Source organism: Hyperolius riggenbachi, chromosome 7 (assembly GCF_040937935.1).
Source record: "Hyperolius riggenbachi isolate aHypRig1 chromosome 7, aHypRig1.pri, whole genome shotgun sequence".
In the NCBI taxonomy this organism is placed as follows: domain Eukaryota; kingdom Metazoa; phylum Chordata; class Amphibia; order Anura; family Hyperoliidae; genus Hyperolius; species Hyperolius riggenbachi.
Genome location: NC_090652.1, coordinates 119,155,621 through 119,181,262, shown reverse-complemented (window position 1 = coordinate 119,181,262; position 25,642 = coordinate 119,155,621). Strand labels below are relative to the sequence as shown.

The window sequence follows — 25,642 nt, the reverse complement described above, 5'->3', positions numbered from 1 at the left end:
CACACAGTACATAGAGACCATCACATCCCGCCAGAACGACATGCAGAAATTCATAGCCGACGGCTGCCGGGAGGCTCTGCTAGAGGAGAAAAGGCGTTTCTGCTTCCTGGTGGACAAACACTGCAATTTTGCTAATTATCTCAATTATTATTACATACAGGTGAGCTCTCCGATCGTATGATGTTGTTGCTACTGTTAGGGAACAGGTCAAAGGATTTGCAAATTTCAATTCTGTTGAGATATCCTGGGAATAATTTGTTGAAGGAGATCCATGTAAACAGAAAACATTTTTTTGACACTTCAAAGGTTTATAGAGTTTTGTAGCCAGCTTGGCTGCTTGAATGATCAGTAGCTAACCATAGAAGCATCTGGGTGGATTTACAGCTATACAGACAATAGTGTTATTGTTATACACAGTAGAATGAATTGCTTCATTCTGTGAGGAGCTGCTTATCAATGTTAGCGTTACAGGAGGTGCTGATATGAAGCCAACATGCAATAATTCTGTATGCATACTGTTGTCATTACCTGGACCTCATCGCACGCTGGAGTAAATGAGTACAGAGGACAGCTAGTCAGGAGATAGCTTCTCCTGGTAACTGACTAAAATGAATAATGCAGTTATGTTGCATGATTTATCATTTAGTTCTATTCAAAGAATTGTATCTCAAAGATCAATTCCAGAATTTGTACTTGCCTCCCCATGCATAATCAGTTATTGAATACTTGTAAAAAGTCTTGCCAGTTAAAAACTGGCGCTAGGCCACAGTCGAACAAGCACTACAGAGAGGGAGAGTGGTAAGATTATGGACTGAAGTTTTACCCTATAACATTTGAAAATCCTTGACACAGGTTTGCTTTGAGTATGTATCCTAGCATTACAAACAGATTAATTTTAAAACGCAAACCATTCGCCCAAAGGAGAATTTCATGACATTCCATTACATTTGTCAGTAAATAAGAAATATTTCCGATTAAAGCCTTCTTATATGTGTCCTTTGTAAGCTATTCGCTTGGGAAGTTTTAATTTTCTTCAGTCACCGTCTAGTCAGCTGTAACGGCTACCTCAACTGGAGCTAGTCAGATCTCCTCAAGCGATTGATAGACAGCAGACATAATGGTAGGGTCATGTTTGCCTGGGCGCTGTCAAGACAAAACTCCGTATTTGGGTAATGATATTGTCAAGATTTCTTCCAGGTTTCCTTAAGATCCTGATGGTCAAAGAGATTAGGCTTGGCTGCCGGCTGGGATCCAAGAGGGGTTTGGTGGTCAACCTGATGATGTAATTACCCAAACACGGAATTACTATTGGCATTAATCTCCCTGCAAATGGTGTTATTGGCATTGTGACATAGGATCATTAATAAAAGTGCCAGTAAGTATATGCACCCTCCTGTGATCTATCTACAAAGCTGAGGCCTAATCATTATCACTTCTCTATACAAGAGGCAGTGATGATGCCATGGATCTGGTACTGCTTGCATATTTTAGGCAAAAGAGATCCAAAGTTGAACAGCTCAACTGTTCTGGTAGTAGCTGTATGGATGATTGTCAAAACAAAAATGCCATCTGCACTTTCATTTAAAATGGTTGGAAAACCAATTGCAGTGCAGACATAGAATTGTTTTAATGGTGCACTGCACAGCTCTGTATGCTGTAAATGAAAACCGTAAAACGTATGCAAAACAAAGGGTAGAAATTGTTGAAGACTGACCTTTAAAACTGTACTTAAAAGGCAATAAAGCACTTACTGCTTGACATATCAAGTTTACGGTGTCTCTACTCAGCTGCATATTTTTCACATACTTGTGTTACTGTAAGACAAATTCATAACCATGCTAACAGGTAAGAAAAAGTAAGTTGTGCTTCAAAAAAAAAGGGCACAGATATCACACCAGGAACAGTGTGCAGTGAGGAATATGTTCATCCTATAGTAATGCTGTATGTTGATGAGACATGATATCGAGGGCTACTAGTACTACCCTACCTAACAAACTGAGATGATCATGACTCCAGCATGGTGTTGTGTTGGCTTGAAGTTTTTGCTGTAGTAATGATTGGTTCCATTACCTGTGAAGATTCTCCAGCATTTAGATGGTAACTCTATATCCCTCAGGTGAAGTCTATTGCATAGCAGGGAAACATTTTTATTGATGTAAAAAGAAAATGTCTAGTTAACCGTCCAACCCTTTGATTACTTCTTACTGTGGCAATATACTATTTATAGACAGGAGGGAAGTTTTTGTAAATGACTTTTTATGATTTTACTGCACATGCCAAGTTGAAATATACATATAAAAACATGTTCCTGGTAACTCTCTGGTTGAACGTGATGGACGTTATGTCTTTTTTCAACCAAATAACTATGTAACTATTTTTTCATATCTGTGACAGAGTTCTGATTTGCTCACCACCAAAATACCCAAATGGCAGGAAACGTGCACAGATGTCTCACCAGAAACTATCAATAATGTGATTAAAGATGTGAAGATTCCTGGAACCACTCCGATTTCTGGTACTCCTGAACCATCTCCTCTCATGGACAAGAAGGCACTGGTAAGACGCTTGCAGGGCACCCTCTTTCCCGCTACTGGGCTCCCACTGGTTTCTGGAATATAATTTACAGCAATGTTCTTCACATTTCTTTTATATCATACAGCGCTATCTTCTATGTACAACACGGGACTCAAAGTTGCTGCCAAGGTACCAAACTCCACTCTGGTGCAAACACTATCCAATAAATTCCTCAGCGCTACAGTCCCAGCGAAACTCCAAATTGGTGGTCTTGGCAGTCACCCCGTGCTCATAGAAAAAATAGGTGACCACCACTGTGAGTTGTACATTCCTACCTCCTCCCCAGCTTCTGTACTGTACTCGGTACAGTACGGAAACTGGGGAGTAGCTAGGAGTTTACAACTCAGTGGTGGTCACCTGTTTTTTCTATGACTGCCGAGACCACCAATTTGGAGTTTCGCTGGGACTGAAGCGCTGAGGAATTTATTGGATAATGTTCTTCACATGTCATAGATGGACACAGAGTGAAGGATTGTCTGCTCTGTCATTGGTCACTGTAAATCCTAGTATTTCAGTACACAGTCTTGGAAGGATGCAGTGGAAGGCATTACCGCTAGACTGTTAAACACAGGTGTATCTCAAAAACCTGTACACGGGTTGTAAACACTTGCACTCACTGAACTGACCAGCCCAGCATAAGGATAGGTACTTCAGTGGGAAAACAAGCTCATATGAAGGATGAGATAAAAACAGCCAGTCTTTTGGCATGGCACCCACTTGTCTGATAGACCACTTTTTGTACCTTTGCATATTTCTGTGATCTTTGGAGACCACAAAGCACCATTGACGCTGTGACTGCGCCTATTTTTCTCACCATCCTTCAGAGCTGGTACCCAATAGAGCAATTTTGGCTGTGTTTTTGAATCCCTGACAATCGCCAGCGGTTCTAAAAAAGGCTTTGCTATTGTATTTCAATGGTGGGTAACCCACTAGTAGGACTGAGATTAGGGATAATCTCAATCGCAGGACGTGCAGCATTTTGGGAGTGTTTGTGCACCAATGCAAACTATACGAACACCGCAAAATTGCTTATGAATCACTTTTTAAAGCGATTTTGCAGTGATTTGGGACCCAAATGTTTTTTTTTTTAATAAAGTTTTTAATATACTCAGCAGGTATCCCAATGTCCAGCTTCTGTCGGTAGCCCCGTCCCCCAGCAGAAGAGGTCACGGGCACTTCTTTGATTGGAGCTAGAGCAGCACCTAGCTTTGCTAGGGGGCAGGGCTATGGACGGAAGCTGGACATTGGGACACCTGGTAAAAATATAAAACTTTCAGTGCTTCAAAACAATGCAAATTGCAATTGCAAAACTCCTAGGAATAACTGCACACAGCACTTGTGCGATTTCAAAGTGATGCATCGATTCTTAGCCGGTTCCTGGCCTTGATCTCTGAATTATGATTGTATTTAAGGTATTCCCCAGCCATTATTAAAAAAGCAACTTCAAGTAGAGAATCCGTGGATGATTGGAGAGAACAATGCTCAGGGGAGGAGCCAATGCTCTTTGTTGGGACAAAGTTTCTCTTCAGAGTTGCATTGTGGACCTCATCGTGTATGTCCAACGTTATATTCTTACGTGTTCTAAATATTGGGGCAGGTAATATGTGCTGATAATCATACAATGTATGGGTGTGCTGACATTTACTTACTATTGAATTCCAGTACCAGTGGTGAGGCTGGGGTCTGTCACACTTTGCCTTGAGCACTGATTGTGAAATGTTATTTATATCACATTGGGCAAGATGCAGTTGTCAGCAGGACTGAGCGACTTAATCATCAGCAGATATTTTTGTGGCCACGTTCTCAGCCTCAGTGTTTTTAATGCAATGTTTTTACCCTTGTTTTGCAGGTGACGGCAGACTATGACACCATCTCCAGAAATACACTGAGGATGCCTCCAGCTCCCCCAAGCCGGGCACATCCCAGTCGCCTTGTAGATATGTTCACTAATCCAGCAAATACTCAAAAGACCACATTTGACAGGGTAAAAGTGACAAAAGGTAGGGAATGCTAGATGTTATATCTGATGTCTAATGCACTTTTTTTTCTCAAACACTCATCCGCTATAATCGCTTTGTCCCAACCCTAAAGTGGCTTCATCAGAACCCTCCAAATGTTGGGAAATTGTTGCATTATATACTTAATATTTATTATTGTCACATGAGGTTACACCACTTTTTAGTTCATATGCGATTATCAAGTAATTTACCACCTATCAATTTATAGCTGAATAATATTTTTTTATTTTAAACACGGTTTTATTGAAAAATCTACATAATAATATGCAAGAATGTCTACCATACATTGATAAACAAGAAGATGGACATTAGTCAATGTGCATATCCATCAAGCATACACATAAAAATACAACTGTACTTGCAGAGCATTATATTAGACCAAATTAACAGCAATATGTCAACTGGACATATTAGTAACATGACTATCATATCTGAAGAAAAAGATACAGCATCACAATGGAGGTTATCAAGAACATTGCCATAACGAGGAGAAATCTACATAACTGTTAAAGGTGACAGTCTATTTACCCCACACCTTAGTAAATTTGCCAGGGCAACTCCTGTGTTGATAAACAAGCTTAATAAAGAGCAGCACTTTGCTAACCTGAAGCACCCATTCCGAAGTTACTGGGATTTGCGGAGTAATCCAACACATTGTAATGGTTCTACGTGCATATAGAAGTGATTCTCGTAACCTAATACTCTAAAACTTTGTAAACTGGTACTCGGGAATTAGTCCCAGCAGACAAAGCGTAGGGCATAGGGATACCTGCTTCTCCAACACCTCAGTGCATCCTAATAATTTTAACACTTCTATTTGCAACCAATCTTACAAAGAACCTCACACCGACCAATTTCTCCTCCCTCTTGCTTATCCACACACACATGTAACCATCCTAGTCCCTCCAAACACTCTTCACCACACTCAAACCCATTCACCTTGCTCCCCCTATCAGACCCCCCATTAAACCCTCTCAGATCCACCCTTGACACACGAACTTAATAGCAATGAGAATAATGGTGCAGTCTGGCAGATGTCTAATGCTGGGCAGAATAATTTACAATAGCATTTAACCCCAAATGGGTATATTTATTAAAATTCGATTGTTGCGCATATCTCCTTTAAAGGACATCTGTCACAAAAAATTGTCAAATGTAAAATACATACTTATAATTGTATATTTTTCCCAGAGTAGAATGCATTATATATATTATATATATTTTCTCCTACGAGTTTTGCTGTCACAGTAGGTTGAAAAAAATCTGACATCTTTCAGGTTTTACCTCATAGGGGATTCTCTTTTACTTCATGTACAAAAGAACTTACTGAACGGCAGTTGCTCAGTAGAGATGGCCCGAACGGTTCGCACGCAAACGTATTCGCGCAAACTTTATGGCGGTTCGGCCCACCTCCTATACTACATCATTAGGGTCAACTTTTACCCTGTACATCACAGTCAGCAGGCACATTGTAGCCAATCACGCTACACCCCCTCCTGGAGGCCCTCCCCCCCCCTCCCCACCTTATAAACGGCAGGCAGCGTCGGACTATTTACTCACTCGTGTGCCTGCAGTAATTAGAGAAGGGAGAGCCGCTGCAGACTCACATAGGGAAAGCTTAGTTAGGCTCTTGTAGGCTTGTTAGCTTGCTCCTTGCTAATTCTTATTGATAAAAAAAGCACCCCTCAACCGCTCTTTTGAGAGCTAATCTTGTTCTTGTGATATTTTTTTTTTTTAATTTATTTATTTATTTATTTTTTTGTGGCCCACTTGCATTATATACAGCCCTGTCAGTCAGTCGTAGCTGGCCTTTGGCCCCTTGGTGGTAATTCCTACTGTGCCACTGTCAGGCCCAGCACATTCAGTGACTACCTGTGTGTGTGACAGGTGCACATTTGTAATACCCATCACTGCATATACCTACCTGTGGTTCAGTGCACCCACCTACCTACGTGAGCGCACGCAGTGTGATATACCACTCCGTGCATACCTGTTAACTGCACCTGTGTGACTGCACATTGAATTAGTCAAGTCAGTGCATACCTTTCACTTCATCCCCCTCCCCACCCCACCCCCCCCCCCCCCAATATGGACAAAACAGGTAGAGGCAGACCCAGATGAAGGCCACCTGGCAGGTCTGTTCGAGGTCGTGCTGATGTGATTTCATGCAGCCCTGGACCAAAGTACAGTGTTCAGAAGAAGGCACGTGCCATCAACCCCCAATATTGTCAGGACGTAGTTGACTAACACAGAACACCTCCTCTTTCTCAGCTTCCGCACGGAAGCGTGACATAGCTTCCTCCTCCTGCTCTGATTCTGGCACCCCACTTAACACTCAGTCGGCCGCCACCACCAAAGTGCCATCACTGGAAATTTTGCCTCAGATGAGAAGAATGCCATCTGTACTCTCTGCCACCGAAAATTGAGCCATGGAAAGACCAAGACCCACGTAGGGACAACTACCTTATGAACACACATAATAACAAAGCACAAGCTGCAATGGGATGACCACCTGAGGAAAATCAGCACACAAAAGCAAAGCCACACACCGCAGTGTAAGATACCATCACACAATTATTTCTCAAAAAAGGCAAAACCCAAACTGTACTGTGATGTAGAAAGTCAAGTGGTGACATCTCTGGCACACAGCGTTGGGTCAAGGGTCCATCTGACCACGGGTGCCTGGTCTGCAAAGCACGGTCAGGCCTGCCCGAAGACTGTCAGTCCCCACACACAGCATCTCTGCCTGCACGCCATGTGACTGCCTTCTCCGCCACCACCAACAGGGTCCGGGACTGCAGTTGGATTCCTGAATTTTTAAGGCCTCTGCTAGCAGCGGTCGCTATAATAATTTTTCTGGTTCGTGAACATGCCTTCCTAATTTTTCTGGCTGCACTGCGCCTGCAACAACAAAACAAAAGGCATGTACATGTGTCAATTCCCCTTCATGATCCCCTTCATGAGTGCGTTGGGGTTGGGGTCACACCTGACCCAAGAAGATAGATAATAAGGTTGCTGCTTCATTGTGGACAGACCAAGTTCGATCAGCTGGACACTCAGTCACTGTTCTATCATTCAGCTACCTCAGCCCGACCATATGGGCTTGAAAAACATCGCCTGCACTCTCGCCATGGTGCACGCCAGTCCAGCACGACCGTCACAACACAAACAGCTGTTTGCGGTGCGTTACACAGTGAGTTTGGTGTGTCAGTGTGAAGCAGTATTCTAATTACACTCCCTGATTAATGTATACACATGCAAGATGTTTTAAAGCACTTTAGGCCTCCAATTTAGCATGCAACCTGATTTCTGTCCTCAAAACGCTGCTTTGCATCAAATCCAGATTTTTCCTCGGGACTTTTGACGTCTATCCCACTCATCCATTCCCCCCTCCAGGTGTTAGACCCTTTGAAACATCTTTTTCATCACTTTTCTGGCCAGCATATATGTTTCTAGTTTTCAAAGTTCGCATCCCCATTGCAGTCTATTGCGGTTCGCGAAAGTTCGCGCGAACCAAACTTTTGAGGAAGTTCGAGAACCGAAAATCAGAGGTTCGAGCCATCTCTATTGCTCAGTTCAACTGTCATAGTGTGCGAATGAGTAGGGAAGTTGACTAACATCTTTGCATAGATCCATTCTAGGGATTGCTTTTGTATTTTTTTAAAGAATAAGGGCTTGTTCACACGGGCTCTCTGATGGTGTTAAACGACGGCTGCGGCGCTCCTCGCTCAAGGGTGTCCATTCAAATGAATCGATGGCATCTGTACCATAGTATACCATCATTTGTGCAAAAGCCGCACTCGATCCTGTCACTTCTCGTCATCTTGTTTCATCCTGGATGCTACATGTAGTGTCTAAGATCGTCTAAGTGCTGCAGTTCCATGTCAGAAATTATAAACGGGAAGCACCGCTAAAGGTTGGACACCTTTATACACCACGTGACGCGCATCTGTACTGGCTCTAAAGGTAATCCTGAGAATCCTCCATGAGGAGACTGTCTATTCCATAATCTGTCAGATTTTTACTACTTTAAGTGACAGCATCATAGGAGAAAATTATTTATAGTGCATTTTACTCTGGGAGCAATGTACATTTTATATTTATGCTTTTAACATTTTTTTCAAAATTTGTTCTTGAATTAAGCCCCAAATAATAGCAACCCCATGGCTGCTAACTCTGTTTTCAGTGCCATAACCTTTAAAAAGTGTACATCTACAGACCTCCTGGACCTTTCTCCTTTTCTAAATCTGCCATTGTGAAGAGGGGCACTGATCAATGAGTTTGTGATGTAACACTACCATATTATTGGCCTGTAAAGCAGCATACAGGACTGTCCCATCATCACTACTTTTCAGAGTATAAAATGCATACACTGTGGCTATTTTTAGTGCATTTCTGTATATTTAAGTGCCTAAGGTCCTGTACATGCTATTCCGATTTCGTCAGTTTACTGCATTTCCCTGTAATGAATAGGCCGAATAAGTGGATGCAAATGGCAGCATCAAATCTTTCCGTGGACTGATGAATTGCAAGGCTTTTGGAGATATTTTTATAACCCTTTACCAGCTTTATGCAAGTCAACATTTCTAAATCCTAGGTCTTCTGAGAGCTCTTTTGTGCGAGGCATCATTCACATCAGGCAATGCTTCTTGGGAAAAGCTAACCCAAAACTGGTGTGTGTTTTTTATAGGGCAGGGCACTGTAACCAACACCTCCAATCTCATTGGTTGTACTCCAGCTGGCTGACACCTCAATGTTTACATGGTGTGTTCAATAAAAACATGGAAACATTTATTTATGTGGTATTAGTTTAAACAGACTGTGATAGTCTATTGTTGTGACTTAGATGAAGATTAAATTTTATGACCAATTTCTGTAGAAATCTGTATAATTCCAAAGGGTTTTTATATACTTTTTCTTGCTACTGTAGTTGCTTGGTGAGTCAGGCCAGAACCTACGGTGAGCTTTCCTGTATGTAACCTGTACACCTCACCCTTTGTTCCTGCACAGCTGAAGGCAACGATGAAAACAACTTGCCACGATCCATGTCTGTTGCCACAGGACTGAACCTTATGAAAAAGCCAAAAGTCAAAACCATCTTCCCTCACACCGGTAATAACAAGACACTGCTGAGCTTCCAGCAGGGAGACATCATTGCACTGCTTATCCCAGAAGAGAAAGATGGATGGCTGTACGGAGAACACGAAAAAACAAAACTGTAAGTCTCCTTAGCTCATTGTAAAGCTTTGTTGTGGACAGCTAAGCCTGCTTCTTCCTTAAACCAGGCGGATTAACCATACTATGCCAGGGAAAAAAAAACACATATATAAGTAGATAAATACTTGATCTACTTACATAACAGATGTATTGTACTGTCCACATTTAGATTTCAGTGAATTTTATATGGTAAATGAAGAGCATTCTGTTCCTGGTGGGAACCATGTCTTTTGCCCACAGTTTGAGGCTAAATGTTGATGTCATTTCTTCCCTTAACTTTTCTTTCTTTTCTCCTCCAATCGCTGAGTCACCTCAGCCTTGCTTGTAAACACAAGTGAGCAGAGGATCACGTTTCAGCTAGGCAGGGAAATAAAGTGAAGAGGAGGAATATATTATAGATAAAAGTAATCCCCACCATGCAACTGTTTGGCAATGGCTATTAAAGGGCCAGTGCTCTTAAGGTATGTGATAACTCCAAACTATAACAGCAGAAAAAGTTTTTAATGCAGGATTAGCATCTTTATCACTTAATACACAATATAAAAAATATTTGTATGAGGTACAAGTGGTAAAAAAAATAATGGCCAAACGATAAGATTAGTCACATTAACAACCGCTCCAATGCGAATAGCTGTCATGAGCAGTACAGTCGAGGGGGGAGCCTGACTCAGAGGTGTCCTTGCAACAGCCTGTTCTACAGTAAGCGGTGTAGCAGGTAGGGCTGAGCTCTCGGATTCCGAATTTCGAGTTTGCCATCGGAATTTGGCAGTTCCGAGTAAGCACTCGAAACTCGAAAATTCGGCAATTCCGAGTACCGAATTTGCGTTTACATTGAAGTCAATAGTGCTAAATTTCGTGGTTAATTGTGAAGCCCCCTTACATGCTATCATCACCAAATTTGGCATGTATATTAACCACTTTACCCCCGCCCGTACGAATTTCTCTGTCCCTTTTTCCATCCTTTAACCCCCAGGGTCGGAGAAATCCGTACTTTCCGCGTTCCCACCACTGTCCGCGCTCACGCTCGTAAACACGCCGCCCGCCGCTAGTAAACACACCGCCGCCCGCTCGCCCGGAGATCAATGAACGGGAAAATCCATTCCCGTTCGTTGATCTAAGCCCCACAATGATCCACTGCTCTCCGATGGGCAGCGCGATCATTGTGAGAAAAAACAAACACAGCCTCCTACTACTTCCTGCGAGCGTCCGAAAGTTACTGTTGCCATCTTGTGGCCAAATAGTAAAACTACATCCTAAGCATTTTTCACATAGAAATAAATGAGTGTTACACAAAAAATTAACTCATTACCTCCCACACTCAGGCTGGGATAGCCAGAATGCGGAGTCCTGGCCATGTGGGGCTTCACACCCTGAGCTATACCAGCCCGCATGGTCCATGGTATGGGGGGGGGGCTCTGGAGGAGAGGGGCGGCCAACCTCCCCCTCTCCCCCCGAGCCCTTGTCCAATCCATGGACAAGGGGCTCTTCCCCGCCTCCGGTGCCCCAGGAGGAGGTGGGGGCCGCCGACGTCCTGGTGGGTTCATGGTGCCATCCGGGGGTCCCCTTTAACAAGCAGACTCCGGAAGCCGCCCCCTCTCCAGGAGAAATGTACCCATTTCAGCAGAGAGTTAAAAAAAGAAATAAAAACACAACGAAAAAAGTCCTTTATTGCTCTGGATTAACCAGGGATACTTACCTTGCAATAATCCCACGCCAGTATCCTCAGGAGTGGTCCCACGCCAGTATCCTCAGGAGTGGTCCCATGCACCCGCCCAACTCCCGGGGCTGAATGGCTATAGACAGCCTCTGCAATCTGCATTGCATAAGCTAGAAACGCGAAAATTGTTTTCTAAAACAAGAATTTTCGGCAAACAGTGGCATAAACAAAATGGCTGCTGGGTAATCCCCGTTCCCCGGAGGCCACCTCAGAGTGTCAGATTGAGCGTTATTTCACATAAATAGGTGGGTCCAGGGGACCAGGGCACCTCCTGCTCTGGTCACCTGGACCCACCATCTATGTGAAAAATGGCTGGTTTCGCCACTCTAGTGTGGCCTCCAGCGTTCCGGGATTTCCCAGTGGCCATTTTGATCTCATCACTGTTTGCCGAAATTTCTTGTTTCAAAGGCAACATTTTCGTGTTCATAGCCTCTGCTATACAGATGCAGAGGCTGACTGTGATCATTCAGTGGCGGGAGTGTGGTGAGATGTCCTAAGAGGATACTGGCGTGGGACCACTCTTGAGGATACTGGCGTGGGATTTTCGCAAGGTAAGTATCCCTTGTTAATTAAGAACAATAAAGGACTTTTTTCCATTGAGTTTTTTTTTTTTTTAACTCTCTGCTGAAATGGGTAAGTGGTACTGTGTACCCCTATACTCATTTCTCCTGGGGAGGGGGCGGCTTCCGGAGTCTGCTTGTTAAAGGGGAACCCCGGATGGCACCATGAACCCCCCAGGACGTCAGCGGCCCCCACCTCCTCCTGGGGCACCGGAGGTGAGGAAGAGCCCCTTGTCCATGGATTGGACAAGGGCTCTGGGGGAGAGGGGGAGGTTGACCGCCCCTCTCCTCCAGAGCCCCCCCATACCATGGACCATGCGGGCTGTTATAGCTCAGGGTGCGAAGCCCCACGTGGCCGGGACTCCACATTCTGGCTATCCCAGCCTGCATGGGAGACAAGGGGTTAAGGAAGCTTGGGAGGGGGGGACCCCACGCTGTCTGTTTTCATGAAATGTATACAATATGTATACAGAACTCGGAATGCAGTAACCTGTACTGCAGCAGTGTCATTTTACACAGTTTAAAAAACATTTTTCCTATGAAACTTTGAAATCGATTTGCTCAAAAACTATAAGGTCTTTTCACAAATTTTTTTTACCATGTTCCTACTCGTCTGCTTAATATACATGCCAAATTTGGTGATGATAGCATGTACAGGGGCTTTACAATTAACCACAGAAGTTGGCACTATTGACTTCAATAGAAATGCACTCGGAACACAAAAATTCGGAACACGAAATTCGGTTTTCGCATGCGGTACACAGAATTTCGGTGAAATCGGAATTCAGCTGTTCCGATCAGCGTGCTATGCTGCTATAAAAACAGCATACCGTTGCTAAGAGGAATTACATCACCAGACTAATGTTAAAAATTATCTTTACACTTAACTTTGCTCTCTTCTGCTTGTCTTTTTTATGTACTGTGTACTCTTTTCCTGTACTTTTTAGTGCTGTGTGTAAAATAGACTCCCTAGAAAAAGCCTCAGAAGCTTTCCTCTTCCTGCATGTGTATCAATGCAGCTTGTCTTGCACTCTGGAGCAGCATTGCTTTATCAGAAAACTGACACCCCTTATTCCCACTGTGCTGGAATAAAGGCTGAGTTAAGCATGTGGTTGTCTCTACACATTAAACCAGGATAAAAAATAATTGCGTATGAAAAGTCCCCTGTAGATCGGAACTGAGGAGATTTATAAATTAAAGTAGAATTTCAATTTAAAGGAGAATTATAGTTTGGCATACACACATTGAACACGTTTCCATGCTCTTTCTTGCCCATGCAGTTGTGATTTGTACACAGATGACATTGGTCAGTGTGATTTAATGCAAGAACAGTATTATGATATTTAGCATTGATAGTCATTCATTGAAATCACAAGTGACAGACCCTGGTTTTGAGGACTTGTTCATGAAGAAAAATACATTGTTTCTACTACTTTAAAGAGAACCTAGACTGAGAAGGCTATGGATTTTTCCTTTTAAACAATACCAGTTGCCTGGTAATCCTGCTAATCTCTTTGCTGCAATAGTGGCTGAATCACACACCTGAAACAAGCATGCGGCTAATCCAGTCTGACTTCAGTCAGAGCACGTGATCTGCATGCTTGTTGAGGGGCAGTGGCTAAAAGTATTAGAGACACAGGATCAGCAGAGGAGTCAGGCAACTAGTATTACTTTAAAAGGAAAAATCCATATCCTTCTCGGTTTAGGTTCCCTTTAAATTATAGATTAACATCAGTATTGGGAGATTTTTAAGAACACAAATGGGGGATGTAAATATACATTTTAAGTTAGTGATTTTTAGTTTAGAGGATTTTAGTGCACCTACCGTATGTTTCTTTCCAATTATTATTCAACTTTAACCTCCCTGATGTTATGATTATTTCCAGATTTAGGGTCTAAAAGCTATGCAATGTTTTCTCAAGATTTTAGACCCTAAAAACAAGAAGAAAAAAAAAAACATACAGAGATCTCTGCAGCAGCTCCTGCATATAACTCACTCAGGCACGGGATTACTGCTCTAAACTGCAGATTTCTGTCCCGAGCCTGACTCAGGATTACTGCTAAGGAGGGTCAACAGGACAAGAAAATGGTTTAGCTGGAGTATGCTGAAGTCAAGAAGTGCCCCCATTTGCGTCTGATATAAGCTCATCTATTCACCAAGGGGCTCTATTGGGCTCAGCTCACACAATGTCCACTGCCCTGAACTTTGATGGACTAGGCAGTGGACTTAAAGATTAACCAGTCAAATACTGTGGTGATTTTCTATGGGCCAGTTCACATTGATTTGTTTAGTTTGAATCATTTGAAAAAAAATGTACAGTTGGATTTTTCTGCAGACAGTGATTTGTTTTGTCATTCATTTGATGAATGCCTGAGCTGTGGAGTGGCAGCAGGTCCTGCAACTGACACATCCCTAGAAATGCTGGAATGGTGTAACATAGTGTGAACCAGCTATCTACTTCCTGACCTGGTGCTGTGACTGTTGTATTTATGTAGGTGGCTCATTTTTGTAGAGCTATATTATTGTATTGTTTCATGATTTCTTTTCTTGCTGTTTGCAGTAAAGGCTGGTTCCCCTCCTCTTACACCAGGCCACTGGAAGAGAATGGAAGAGAGCCAACACAGGTGCCAAGGTAGGCATAAAACTCCACAGTGTGACAACAGTCATCCCACCCACATAAGATATTTTTTTAAGTACACCTGAAGTGATTAGGATATGGAGGCTGACATATTTATTTCCTTTTAAACAATGCAAATTGCCTGGCTGCCCTGCTGATCCTGTGCCTCCAATGCTTTTAGCCATAGACCCTGTATAAGCATGCAGCAGATCAGGTGTTTCTGACTTTGTCAGATCTAATAAGATTAACTGCATGCTTGTTTCTGGTGTTATTCAGACACTTCTGCAGCCAAATAGATCAGCAGGGCTGCCAGGCGACTGGTATTGTTTAAAAGGAAATAAATATGGCAGCCTCCATATACTTCTCGCTTCAGGTTCCCTTGATGCTCATTGGTCATATCACTAATCTCACATGACTAGAGATAAGGACATTTGCCCAATGGGTGTAGCTTAGTTAGGCAGGAAAGATCTGAAACCTTTTTAAGATTTTAGAGCAGAAAAACATTACACTGACACCAGACATAAGCAATAATAATAAGCGCTGGGTCCCTGGTTCAAATCCCAGCCAGGGCACTATTTTGTATGTTCTCCTCGTGTCTGCATGGGGTTTCCTCACACATCCCAAAAACTAACAGATAAGTTAATTGGCTTTCTCCCTAATTGGCCCTAGACTACAATACATACACTGCATTATACATACATAGACATATGACTATGGTAGGGATTAAATTGTGAGCCCTTCTGAGGGACAGTTAAGTGACAAGACAATATACTCTGTACTGCGCTGCGGGAGATGTCAGAGCTATATAAATAATAATAGGCTCACTTTAAATGGTTAAATATCATCATGTATTGTTGAGTGTAGCATACACCAAACTAAGTGACTAAACACAAACTACATGGCATATAATGTAACACTCAGCCATGTTGTACACAGCCACAAGCTGCTGCAAGACAGCAAGTGCGGCTATGGGTGCAACTTTAAAACAATATGTCGGCTTTGTGGCTGCACCTGGAACATGTCTCCCTGCAGGCTATGGCACAAAGCCACAGATCTGTGGTTGTTTCAATAGGACAATAGGCAGCTGGCATGCTGGCAAGACAATGACTGAGCAACTCTGGTCTGCTTTAAGCAAGATCTGAAATACAAACTGTGCTAATGTGACTGTGCCAGATTATAGCATAGTGATGGAATACTTAGCTTGATAATTGCTGACAATGCTTCTATACTAACCATCCACTTGTGTTCTCCTCCAGTGTGAATGCGAGTCCTGCCCCCGTGAGGAGTGTCAGCTCTGCCAACCTTACTGAGAAGCATGACGTGTTCCTTCCTGAACCAGACTACTTAGACTCCTCTTCTCTCAGCAGCTCGAGTGACTGGGAGCCGAGTTCCTTCACTCCAACTCTTGCCAAAAAACCTGCCCCAGTGGCCAGTAATGAATCACCTGTAAGTAAGGCTTCAGGCCTAGCAACAATGGAAGCCATTCTATGAAATGTGACAGATTATCCAACACCTATTTTTTGGTTTTGTTTGCCATCTAATCTTGTTTCATGTGTAGATGGTGCTTTCTTTTGCTTTGCTGCAACCAGGCCAGTTCTAAATGGTGTACTTCCTGAAACTAGGAGCTTTGTCTAAATTACAGAGAGGAAGCACAATTACCTTATCTGGTCCATTGCCGGGTCCTCTCCTCTTCTGCAGTGGAGCCTATCACCATTTAGAAGGGTCCCTCTGTAGGCTGCCAGTGTCATGCATCTGGAGCCTATGGATGGATTCTTTTGAACCGTGATAGGTTCAGTGAAGAACAGGAGCAGACCCATCGCTGGACTCAGTAAGATGATTGTGTTCCATTGCGGCCACTGCTATTTAGATGTTTGCCGGCGCTGCCATAGATTCAGGTGCCTTTATGAGCGGGCTGGCTCTGGGTGCAACGCATTAAACCTAACCGAAAAAAAGCATCTTTCCCTTAAGTTTTTAACTGGAAAACATGCAAGTCAGCTATTTTCAAAGTTATCTAGAATCAACAGAGATCTCTTATATACTGGGCTTAAATAGATGTGTAATTTTTTTTTCTGTAAACTGTGGTACCTACCCTTTTTTCAAACTGACTACAATAGGATATTAGGAGTATGTTATAAATGGCATAGCCTTTGCCTCTTGTTATAGTAAGGAGAAAAGTATTCTACCAAAATCCTATTTACCTTCACACAGGAGATAAAAGCCAGGGCAAGCAAATGGATCAGCTGCTAGAAGCTTTGATTGGCTAACCCAGACTTTTGCCTCCTGGGTGGGGCTAAGCAGTAGACTTCTTTGCTCATCATTAAGCTATGATGCGGATCTGGTTTGGCTGAGGCTGCAAGCTGTTTGTCGTTAATGGATTGGTGCCGACCTGGAATTACTTGCATGACGCTAGCACTGGCCTTTCTGGAATACTGAAGCATTAACTGTGTGTTGCAGCACTAAAGCTGGCCACTAACGGTCCAATTTCTAGCGAAAAATCGTTCGAGCAATCAGAAATTCTGATCGGACAAAAAATCGTTCACTACACCATCAACTAACCAATCATTGCTGCCTATCTATCACGACCACCAAGAAAATCCAAATTTTCGTTCGACGAAAATTCATTCGGGCGACATTTTTTTCACTCGTTCATAATCGATTGTGTCCACCAATGGAGATTATTTACAACCAATCCGATCAGAATTTCTGATCGCTCGAACGATTTTTCGCTAGAAATTGGACCGTTAGTGGCCAGCTTTAGCTTGGAAACCACTGCTGGAAAGAACTTCAGCCAGCTGATCTGTGTAATGGGAGTTAATATGACCCATCCGTGTGGTCTCGGTTCCAAAACTGAAACATCACACTTTGGGACTTAATTATTTAAACAAGCACAGTGTATATCCTTTTAAATGTGAGGCAGTAGCCCAGAACTAATAAGAATTATTGTTCCATTACGTGAAAGTAAAAAAGGGGATGAGGAAACCCCTCCTCTAAAACCATCAATTGTAGAATTGAAGATTTTGAGCAGGGGTGTAACTAGACATCACTGGGCCCCCTGCGAAACTTTGGAAGGGCCCCCCCACCCCCCTCGCTTTCTGCACAGGAAAACTGAGGACCAATGTGTTTTCCCCATGAAGATAAAAACACATAGACTTAAAGGAAACGTCAGGCAATCTATGCTACCCCCAGATCTACTTACCCAGGGCTTCCTCCAGCCCCTTGCAGCCGACAAGTCCCTTGTCGCAGCTCTGCGCCCAGTACATACATACATATACACACTCAGCCGTATTATTTTACTATATGGAGGAACAACAATGATATGCTGAACATAAGATATAGTATTCACTGTAACTTTGGCAAAACATTCAGAATGTCACTGATTGATACTGTAATTACTGTTGATGCTGTTACTTGGACAGGATGAGACAACAAGCTCTCAATGAGGCAGTGGCAGTCAGACATCAATCTTACCCATTCCACATTGTCCAGTAATCAGACATCATAAGGTCACTAGACTGTGTGTGATAAGGATCGAGGAATCTCTTCTGAGGGACAGTCTACAACATTTTTTTTCAACGTGTGACTGCTTTGTTTGTAACGTTGTACATGAAGTCATCAGAACTGCTTCAGTGTGAGAGAGATGTTTTTTACGAACCCTAGGGAGCAGGGACAGTGTACAAATTCCAAAGTGTGTATGATTCCTTATCTGTGTGGTAGACAAATGCAGTCAACATAAGAATGGTACAAGAGTAGAATATGTTTTCTCTCCATGCCCTTAGTTGTCAGTCTCTCAAACTTTTCCCGCCACGGGGCCCCCTGTGGTTTCTGGGCCCCCCTGCAGAGGCATCCCTTGCAGGGTCTATTAGTTCTGCCCCTGATTTTGAGGCAACACTTGTATATGTTATGGCCAGAACCCGAAGTCTGGCCACTTCAGGTTCTGGCCAGTCAGAATGCTAAGTGGCCAGCTCATGCGGCCAAAGTAAGAAACATCTATGAATTTTGGACTTTGGCTGGCCAGAACGCATTGACTAACGTGGCCGGCCAAGTCCTGAAGCTCACCTCTCCCCACTGCTGCAAGCGTCCCTCTATCCGCCCTCTGCTCAGCTCAGCTGCAGTTCCCCGCTGTGTCCCTGCTGCTGCTGCCGCCGCCTTCCCCGTAGTCGTCCTCACCCCTCTCCTGCATGGACCCGGGGCTGGCCTGTATGCTGCCGGCTGCAGCCTTCCTTCTCCAACTTTAACCCTGCTCGGCCGCTCCATCTATCCCCGCTCTGCTCAGCGCTCTTCAAGTACGCGCTGTCCCCGCTGTGTCCCTGCTGCTGCCTTCCCCGAAGACCTCATACCTCTCCTGCAGTGACCCGGGGCTGGCCTGTATGCTGCTGGCTGCAGCTGATTCCACCTCCGCCCTCACAGCTCTCCACGCCGTGGACCTGAATTCTTGGACAGAGTAAAAGGAAAATATAACCGAAATGCACCCTGTATGTATTTAGAGAGTTTAGCCTGTCTAATTCCCCCTCCTCTGTCACTAATCACAAGCCCACCCTCAGCAAAGCTCCCACAGCCATGCACAACCCCCTAGCCGTGCACAGCCCCCCAGCCAAGCACCCCCAGCCAAGCAAAGCACCCAAAAAATCCCCGCAGCCATGCAAAGCACCCCCAGCCATGCATCCCCCCCCTCATCTGTGACTAATCACCACTGTAATTTGATCTCTCCCCTGTGTCACCTGACTGCCACAGCAGAGCAGCTAATTTAAAAGCACAGGATGTTAACAATATGTCTGGTCCCAAGAAAGCAGGATGTAGACACACTGCAGATTTATTGCAGGATTTGTATCAGCTGTAACTAAGAAATGCTTTTCTTAAAAAAAAGATTATGCTGTATCTTTCAGAGCAGAGAGGAAGTTCCATTCATGGTGCTGGGATTTGTGCGTTTTGGACTTTGGCCGTTTCTAGAACTGTCCAGCCAATGTCAGAAATTCACAGCATTTTGGACTTTGGCCGACGTCAAATCGGCCAGTTCTAGAAACGGCCGGCCAATTCTAGAATTGGCCGATTTCTGGTTTTGGCCGTAACATATACATAAAACATACAAAAACCTCAAACGGGTGATTTTTTTTTTCCCAAGGTGATCATTGATACAAATACATAACTAAATGCAAAGGATCCAAAATATTTCTGTTTTATTTAAAACCAGTTTAAAAACATGGGTTAAACAAAGCATGAAAAATTCCAAATGACAACAATAGTACTGATGAGTTGAATAGTAGCATATGTTGTAACATGTGCGACATCTGTAATTCCAAGTGTAAAACTGACATTTTGTAGCATTATTCAAAGCATTTTGGAAGCAAGGGAAACCACATTCAAAAATGAGTTGAGAAGGCCCAGTTCACATTGGCAGTAAAGAACCGTTCACGAATCGTAAAGGAATGGATTGTAACAGGTGCAAATGGATCCAATGTTAACCCTTGGATCCGTTCTCATTGGTCCCTTCGAACAGATAGATTCCGAACGCTCCTCTGAACAGACCGCAAGTTTGGTGCTGCAGCAATTTTTCTGGACGGCTAAGCCCAGCAGAACGGAAACTGATGCTGAAGCGCTGCATTGGGGGCAATGAGAAACATGATACTGCTAAACACACTGGCTAGAAAACGGAGCATTCTAGCCAGCAAAAATTTACTTTGGTAGTGGGGACCTGGGGGGTGTATGGGGAAACGGAACTGAACCGATGGCATGGACACAGAACAGAAATAGATCCGTTGGAACCGAAATCTGATCCGTTCTCACTGATCCGTTTCCCAGAAAGTGCCAGTGTGAACCGGACCTAAGTGATATCCCCATAATATTATTTTTTTTTAAGCACATCCTGGATTTCCACTTTCAAATGGACCTTTAGGGGATTTACTGTAAAACTCACTGTCCATTCTGGCATGTTGTTGACTGCAATGTGATGACAAAGTTCATTTTTTGGTACCAAAAATTAATAGTGAAAAAGACCCTCCCAGGATTCTGAAAGGACATTTCTTGTTGGATACACTAAATTGGTGGGATGGAGGGATGACAGTGTGGCACACGAAGGAAATTGAGATGGGGGAGGGATTATAAGAAGGAGAATGCTGAGATGATCCAGCACACACTCTAGATTCTCAGCAGAGGAAGCCCTATAAGACTTTAGTGCTCACTGTGGGAGTTCCACTGGACTACAATAACTGCTGTTTTACACCGCAGGTGATTCCATGGGGTTTGCCGGTGATTGTCAAATCACTAGCTTTATAGCTTTATCTGGGAAGAAGCTCAATAGTACATGGTTTTGATTATCTCCTCTTTAGTGTCTGCCATGAGTAAGGATGATGTAATTTTATTGGCCAGTTCAAAAGTAAGATTTAGAAACACTTTATGTATCTTCATCAGACATGATTCAGAGCTGCATGATGAAAAAGCCGGAAGGGCTTCAAAGCTTTAACTGGTTGTTACCAAAGTGCAATCCTCTTGCTGACATAAACCTTGACACGATGTGCGTTTTGCAACACTGCCACGTTTTCAGTCATAAATACCAATAGATCCGTGCAATGAGGGCTTTGTGACGGAGTTGTGTGTGCAGCAGATGTGATGGAATGTTGTCTCTCAGTGAACTTTGACTCACAGATTGCATTCCATTTCTCACCTCCTCTGTCCAAACTCCAACTAGGCTATAGATCATGTGCTCCTCTCCTGTATGGCATGGTATGCACACAACCCGCTATACACCTGCAGGTCAAGCATATGCTCTACAAATGGATTGGAAAAGATGCATTCATTTAAAAGAATGTGTTCATTTTCTACAAAACATTGTTTCACTTAAACTGATCTTACAGAGTAACTGTAACAACATATAGTAGAATGCAGTAAATAATTGAGGATATTGTGCTCAGTGTCTGTGTGCATTTCCTCCGGTCACTCCAATATACTCCTACATCTCAAAAACATACAAGTTAATTGGCTTTCCACTAAATTGGCCCTAGACTATGATGGACATATGACTATGGTAGGATTAGATTGTGAGCTCCTGTGAGGGAAAGTTAGTGACATGAATATTTGATGCATAAAATGCCTCCCTGCGTCTTATAAGATTCCCTGTTTGGGGATTCCCTGTATTAGTTCCCCCGTGTCCCTGGCTCCCGCTGTGTGGTCTGCAAGCCCCTCCCCCCCCCCTTGTAATTAGCAGTATAGTCATGTCTTACCTGATTCAGCAGCCCCCACAGGGATCACAGACCTCTCTTCTCTCTCACGGCTCCCCCTAGTGATGGCTTTTGGTGATGATGCAGTCAGCAAAAACCATCACTAGAAGCAGAAACAGAAGCAGTGTGGGTGAGAAGAGAAGTCTGGGATTCCCATGGGAGCTGCTGGATTAGGTAAGACATGCTGCTACACTGCTAATTACACCAGAAGGGGGGAAACATGAGGAGGGGGTTGGCGGATCACACTTGGGGAGCCGGAGGCACACTGGGGACAGAAGGGGGACACAGGAGGACACCAGTAATGGGAAAAACATCTACAAGACACTCCTGGAATTTGGACGCACCAGGTTTTTCCCTCTAACCTAGGTGGGTGTTATATTTTGGAGCATCTTATAGGGTGGAAAATACGGTATTTCTTATTGTACTTTGGGGTCAGAACTTTTCTCTATTTATTTGGAATTCCTCTACTATAACCTCCTGCAGAGGAATAAAAAGGTGTTTTGTTTTTTGCATAGGCTCCTGGCTGTTGGTTCTTTAGAAGCCCAACAAACAGTAGTTGTTCTAATAATAATAATAATGATGATGATAATTATGAGCCCAGTGTAAATGGAGGCAAGAAGCATTGTGGCTACTAGCACTGTTGCATTGGGGCCTGGGTTTCAAAACATCCTAGTAATTAAATAGATATTTGACAGAATAGGCCCTAGTATATGTACCTGTATGTATGTTTTTATGAAAACATTAAGCCATATCACAGACATTCCTCTGCTACCTACTAAAACTATTGTTTGAGTTGACTTTGGCTGACTTTGCTGGCCACCTGTGACATTTCATTTACTGTCAGCTTGACCCAACAACCTGTACTGTTCTGCTGAGAAATAAGGGGAGAAGCAGCAGAAGGCAGCTCTCTATGCAAGTGGGTGTAGCGACTGGGTAAAAAACACAGCCGATTGATGGGAGGGAAATGCCTGAACAGACATCATGAACAATCGTTTCATCAATCAAATGTCTATTTTGTGTATGTAAAGAGTAAAGACCTTACAATCCAAGCTGCTTTGAAAGCAGGATTGAAGGACTGTGGATAGGATACTGTGCAGCACTTTGCTGCCACCTAGTGGCCAGTCCTTCCTGGACGTGAAAGAATTACATTTAATTTGTTTTCCATTTAATTTCAGCAAGAGATCATTTACTGTAGTATTTGGATTGGTAGAATTGTAATGCTAGGTACACGCCATACAATTTTCTGACATATTTTCTGACTTTCAGATTGATTACTTCCAACAGGTCTGATCTGATTTCCGATCGATTTTCCATAAAAGTTTAAAATAATCGATCGGACACTAAATCTGTCAGAAAATTGTATGGTGTGTGCCTAGCATAAGAGACCTTATAAGGAACATAACCTGTATTTGTTTTGTTTTTTTCTCCTTTAGAGAGTAGCACAGAAACCAACACCCAATGGGGTTATGAACCATCCGTTTTTAAGGTATGTAATGAACTCTAATACAAATGTCATACCAGGTTTGTGGCTAGTAACCTCTTTATCGTTAACCTAAAAAAACAAAAATAAAAGATGCTGTTTTGTGGTAATCCTGAGCCTTGGTCGGGGGGTGGGGGGTTGCTGCCGAGAGGTATATGCAGAGCCTGCAGTGGTGCGGGCGTTTGTAACTCACCCCCTCTGGGATCTGGACGCTTGCTGCTCGTCTTCTTCCTGTTCCCAGAGGCTCTTTGGATGAGATCTCTGTTTGTCACATGACGACAGATGCCTGTCTCACTGTAGGGTAGAGCACCACCCAGAGGACAGAAGGAAGAATTGCAGCGCTGGATCCTGGGAAGGTTAGTAAAGTGCAAGGCTGCTGCAGATTAATCTGTAGTACAATGTTTTTTCCTGCTTTTAGGGTGTAAAAGCTCATGAAAAATTGGTACCACTTTTAGACCCAGTGATGGAAGAGTCTCTTCCATCACCCCCCTTTACCACTGGGTGGTACTGCAATGCAGACACCATCCCCTGGGTTACAATCACATCATATCTTGTGATCAGAACTCTGAAGAGGAAGTCGGCATTGCAGCGCTGCCGGTGGCCAAAGAGGAAAAGGTAAATATAAAGAAGCTCCCTGACATTATGTGTATGTACAGTGCCAAGCACACAAAATAAACTGTGTTGCTTCTCTTTTCTTCTCTGCCTGAAAGAGTTAATATTCCGCTAAGCAACTGACAGTTTTTCTCCAGTTGGGACCCAGTCAGACTATAAGGGCCCGTTTACACTATAGCGTTTAGGAATCGCCGGCGAATCACCGCAGGCAAATCGCATGCGGGTGCGATTCCGCATGCGTTTTTTGCCGCGATTTCGCATGCGATTTCGCATAGGTAAGGCTGTATGCGAATTTAACCATGTCACTGCCTGTGTAAATTAACATTAATACCTATGCGAAATCGCGGCAAAAACGCATGGGGAAAACGCATGCGATTTCCCTATTAAATACATTGCAAGCGATTCGCCTGCATTCCACACGCAGGCGAATTCTGAGGGCCCTACCCTGCAGATTTTTCCTGCACAGAAAAACGTGCGGGGAAACGCACAAGTGGAAACAGTCCCATCCACTTGTACTGACTGTGCGAATCCGCATGCGATTCGCGATAGTGGAAACGGGCCCTAAGGATTTACAGCTTTCCTAGCAGAGAACTGGGCTTCTGAGAGTAGGGGTAGATAAAAAGGTCAATAGTTCATATATTTAGCACTGCGAAAAGGGGCAGACTATTTCATTAACTTATGAACACCCAACTTACGAACAACACGTTGATGCAAACAGCCTGATTCTGTGGGAACGTGAAAAATATATATTACTTTAAAAAGCCATTTTGCTGCGGAACACTGAGTGCACAGGAGTATACAGACACACAACTGAAGCAGTTGACATTGCAAGCTTTAGTAAAATGGCATTCTCACCCTCTCCTAGCCACACTTGGAGGAAGGGCAAAAATCCATTCTGGGTTAAAGAACTTATTATGAATGTTTTTTCTTCATGCTGCATGAACAAACTGATCTGAAATGAGATGTTTTTCTCTTTTCTTACAGTGGGGAAAATCCATTTGCTACCGTTAAGCTCCGACCTACTGTCACAAATGACCGATCAGCGCCAGTCATTCGATAAACAGAACCTGTTAATTTAATTTTTGTTATTTTTAATTCTTTTATGCATCTTCAGTTATGTAAAGTAATTGTTTGTTTTTCCATTTTTTTTGTGTTGATTGTGCAGTGATTTTGGCTCCAAAGACAAAAGGAAAAAAAAAAAAAGTCTTGGAAGAGAGACTGATGTATAGTAGCCGCAACTAAAATATAAACCTCAGTTTGTAACTTACTGATACTTCCTTTATTATAACTTATGACTGATGTGTCACACTACAGGAGGGTTCCAGAAATAGATGTCTTTACAAATTACTTTCTCCCCTCCCTGCTGCAGGTGGCAGTGCTGTACTAACCCCCCCCCCCCCCCCCCAACTTGTAAATACAAGCATTTTTGATCCCAGTGAGCGCACAGGTGGGACACTTGCTCAGTGTGTAGAAATAGGAGTGAGAGAAAGAAGCCAGTGGTAGCTCAAGAGTACATTTTCTAGGGCTGAACAGGTAATTACAAATACTTAAGTGAGTTTGGAATCTGCTACTATGGCATGGAGTGGACGAGCGTAATACGTAAATTCATTCATTCTGAGGAGATCTGCTTTAACT

General features: G+C 43.3%; 1 protein-coding gene across 2 annotated transcripts in view; it reads left to right on the top strand.

Moving 5' to 3' along the window:
- The window catches only part of BAIAP2L1 (BAR/IMD domain containing adaptor protein 2 like 1), a 149,787-nt gene extending 124,517 nt beyond the window's left edge, over nucleotides 1-25,270 (top strand). For both annotated transcript variants that reach the window (XM_068244575.1, XM_068244576.1), the window contains exons 7-14: nucleotides 8-160; nucleotides 2,395-2,556; nucleotides 4,424-4,574; nucleotides 9,603-9,810; nucleotides 14,648-14,719; nucleotides 15,961-16,150; nucleotides 23,349-23,401; nucleotides 24,992-25,270. In XM_068244575.1, coding sequence (XP_068100676.1) covers nucleotides 8-160; nucleotides 2,395-2,556; nucleotides 4,424-4,574; nucleotides 9,603-9,810; nucleotides 14,648-14,719; nucleotides 15,961-16,150; nucleotides 23,349-23,401; nucleotides 24,992-25,067 — 1,065 coding nt within the window. In that variant the 3' untranslated portion in view covers nucleotides 25,068-25,270. The remainder of the gene's footprint in view (nucleotides 1-7; nucleotides 161-2,394; nucleotides 2,557-4,423; nucleotides 4,575-9,602; nucleotides 9,811-14,647; nucleotides 14,720-15,960; nucleotides 16,151-23,348; nucleotides 23,402-24,991) is intronic.
- Nucleotides 25,271-25,642: the final 372 nt, after the last annotated feature.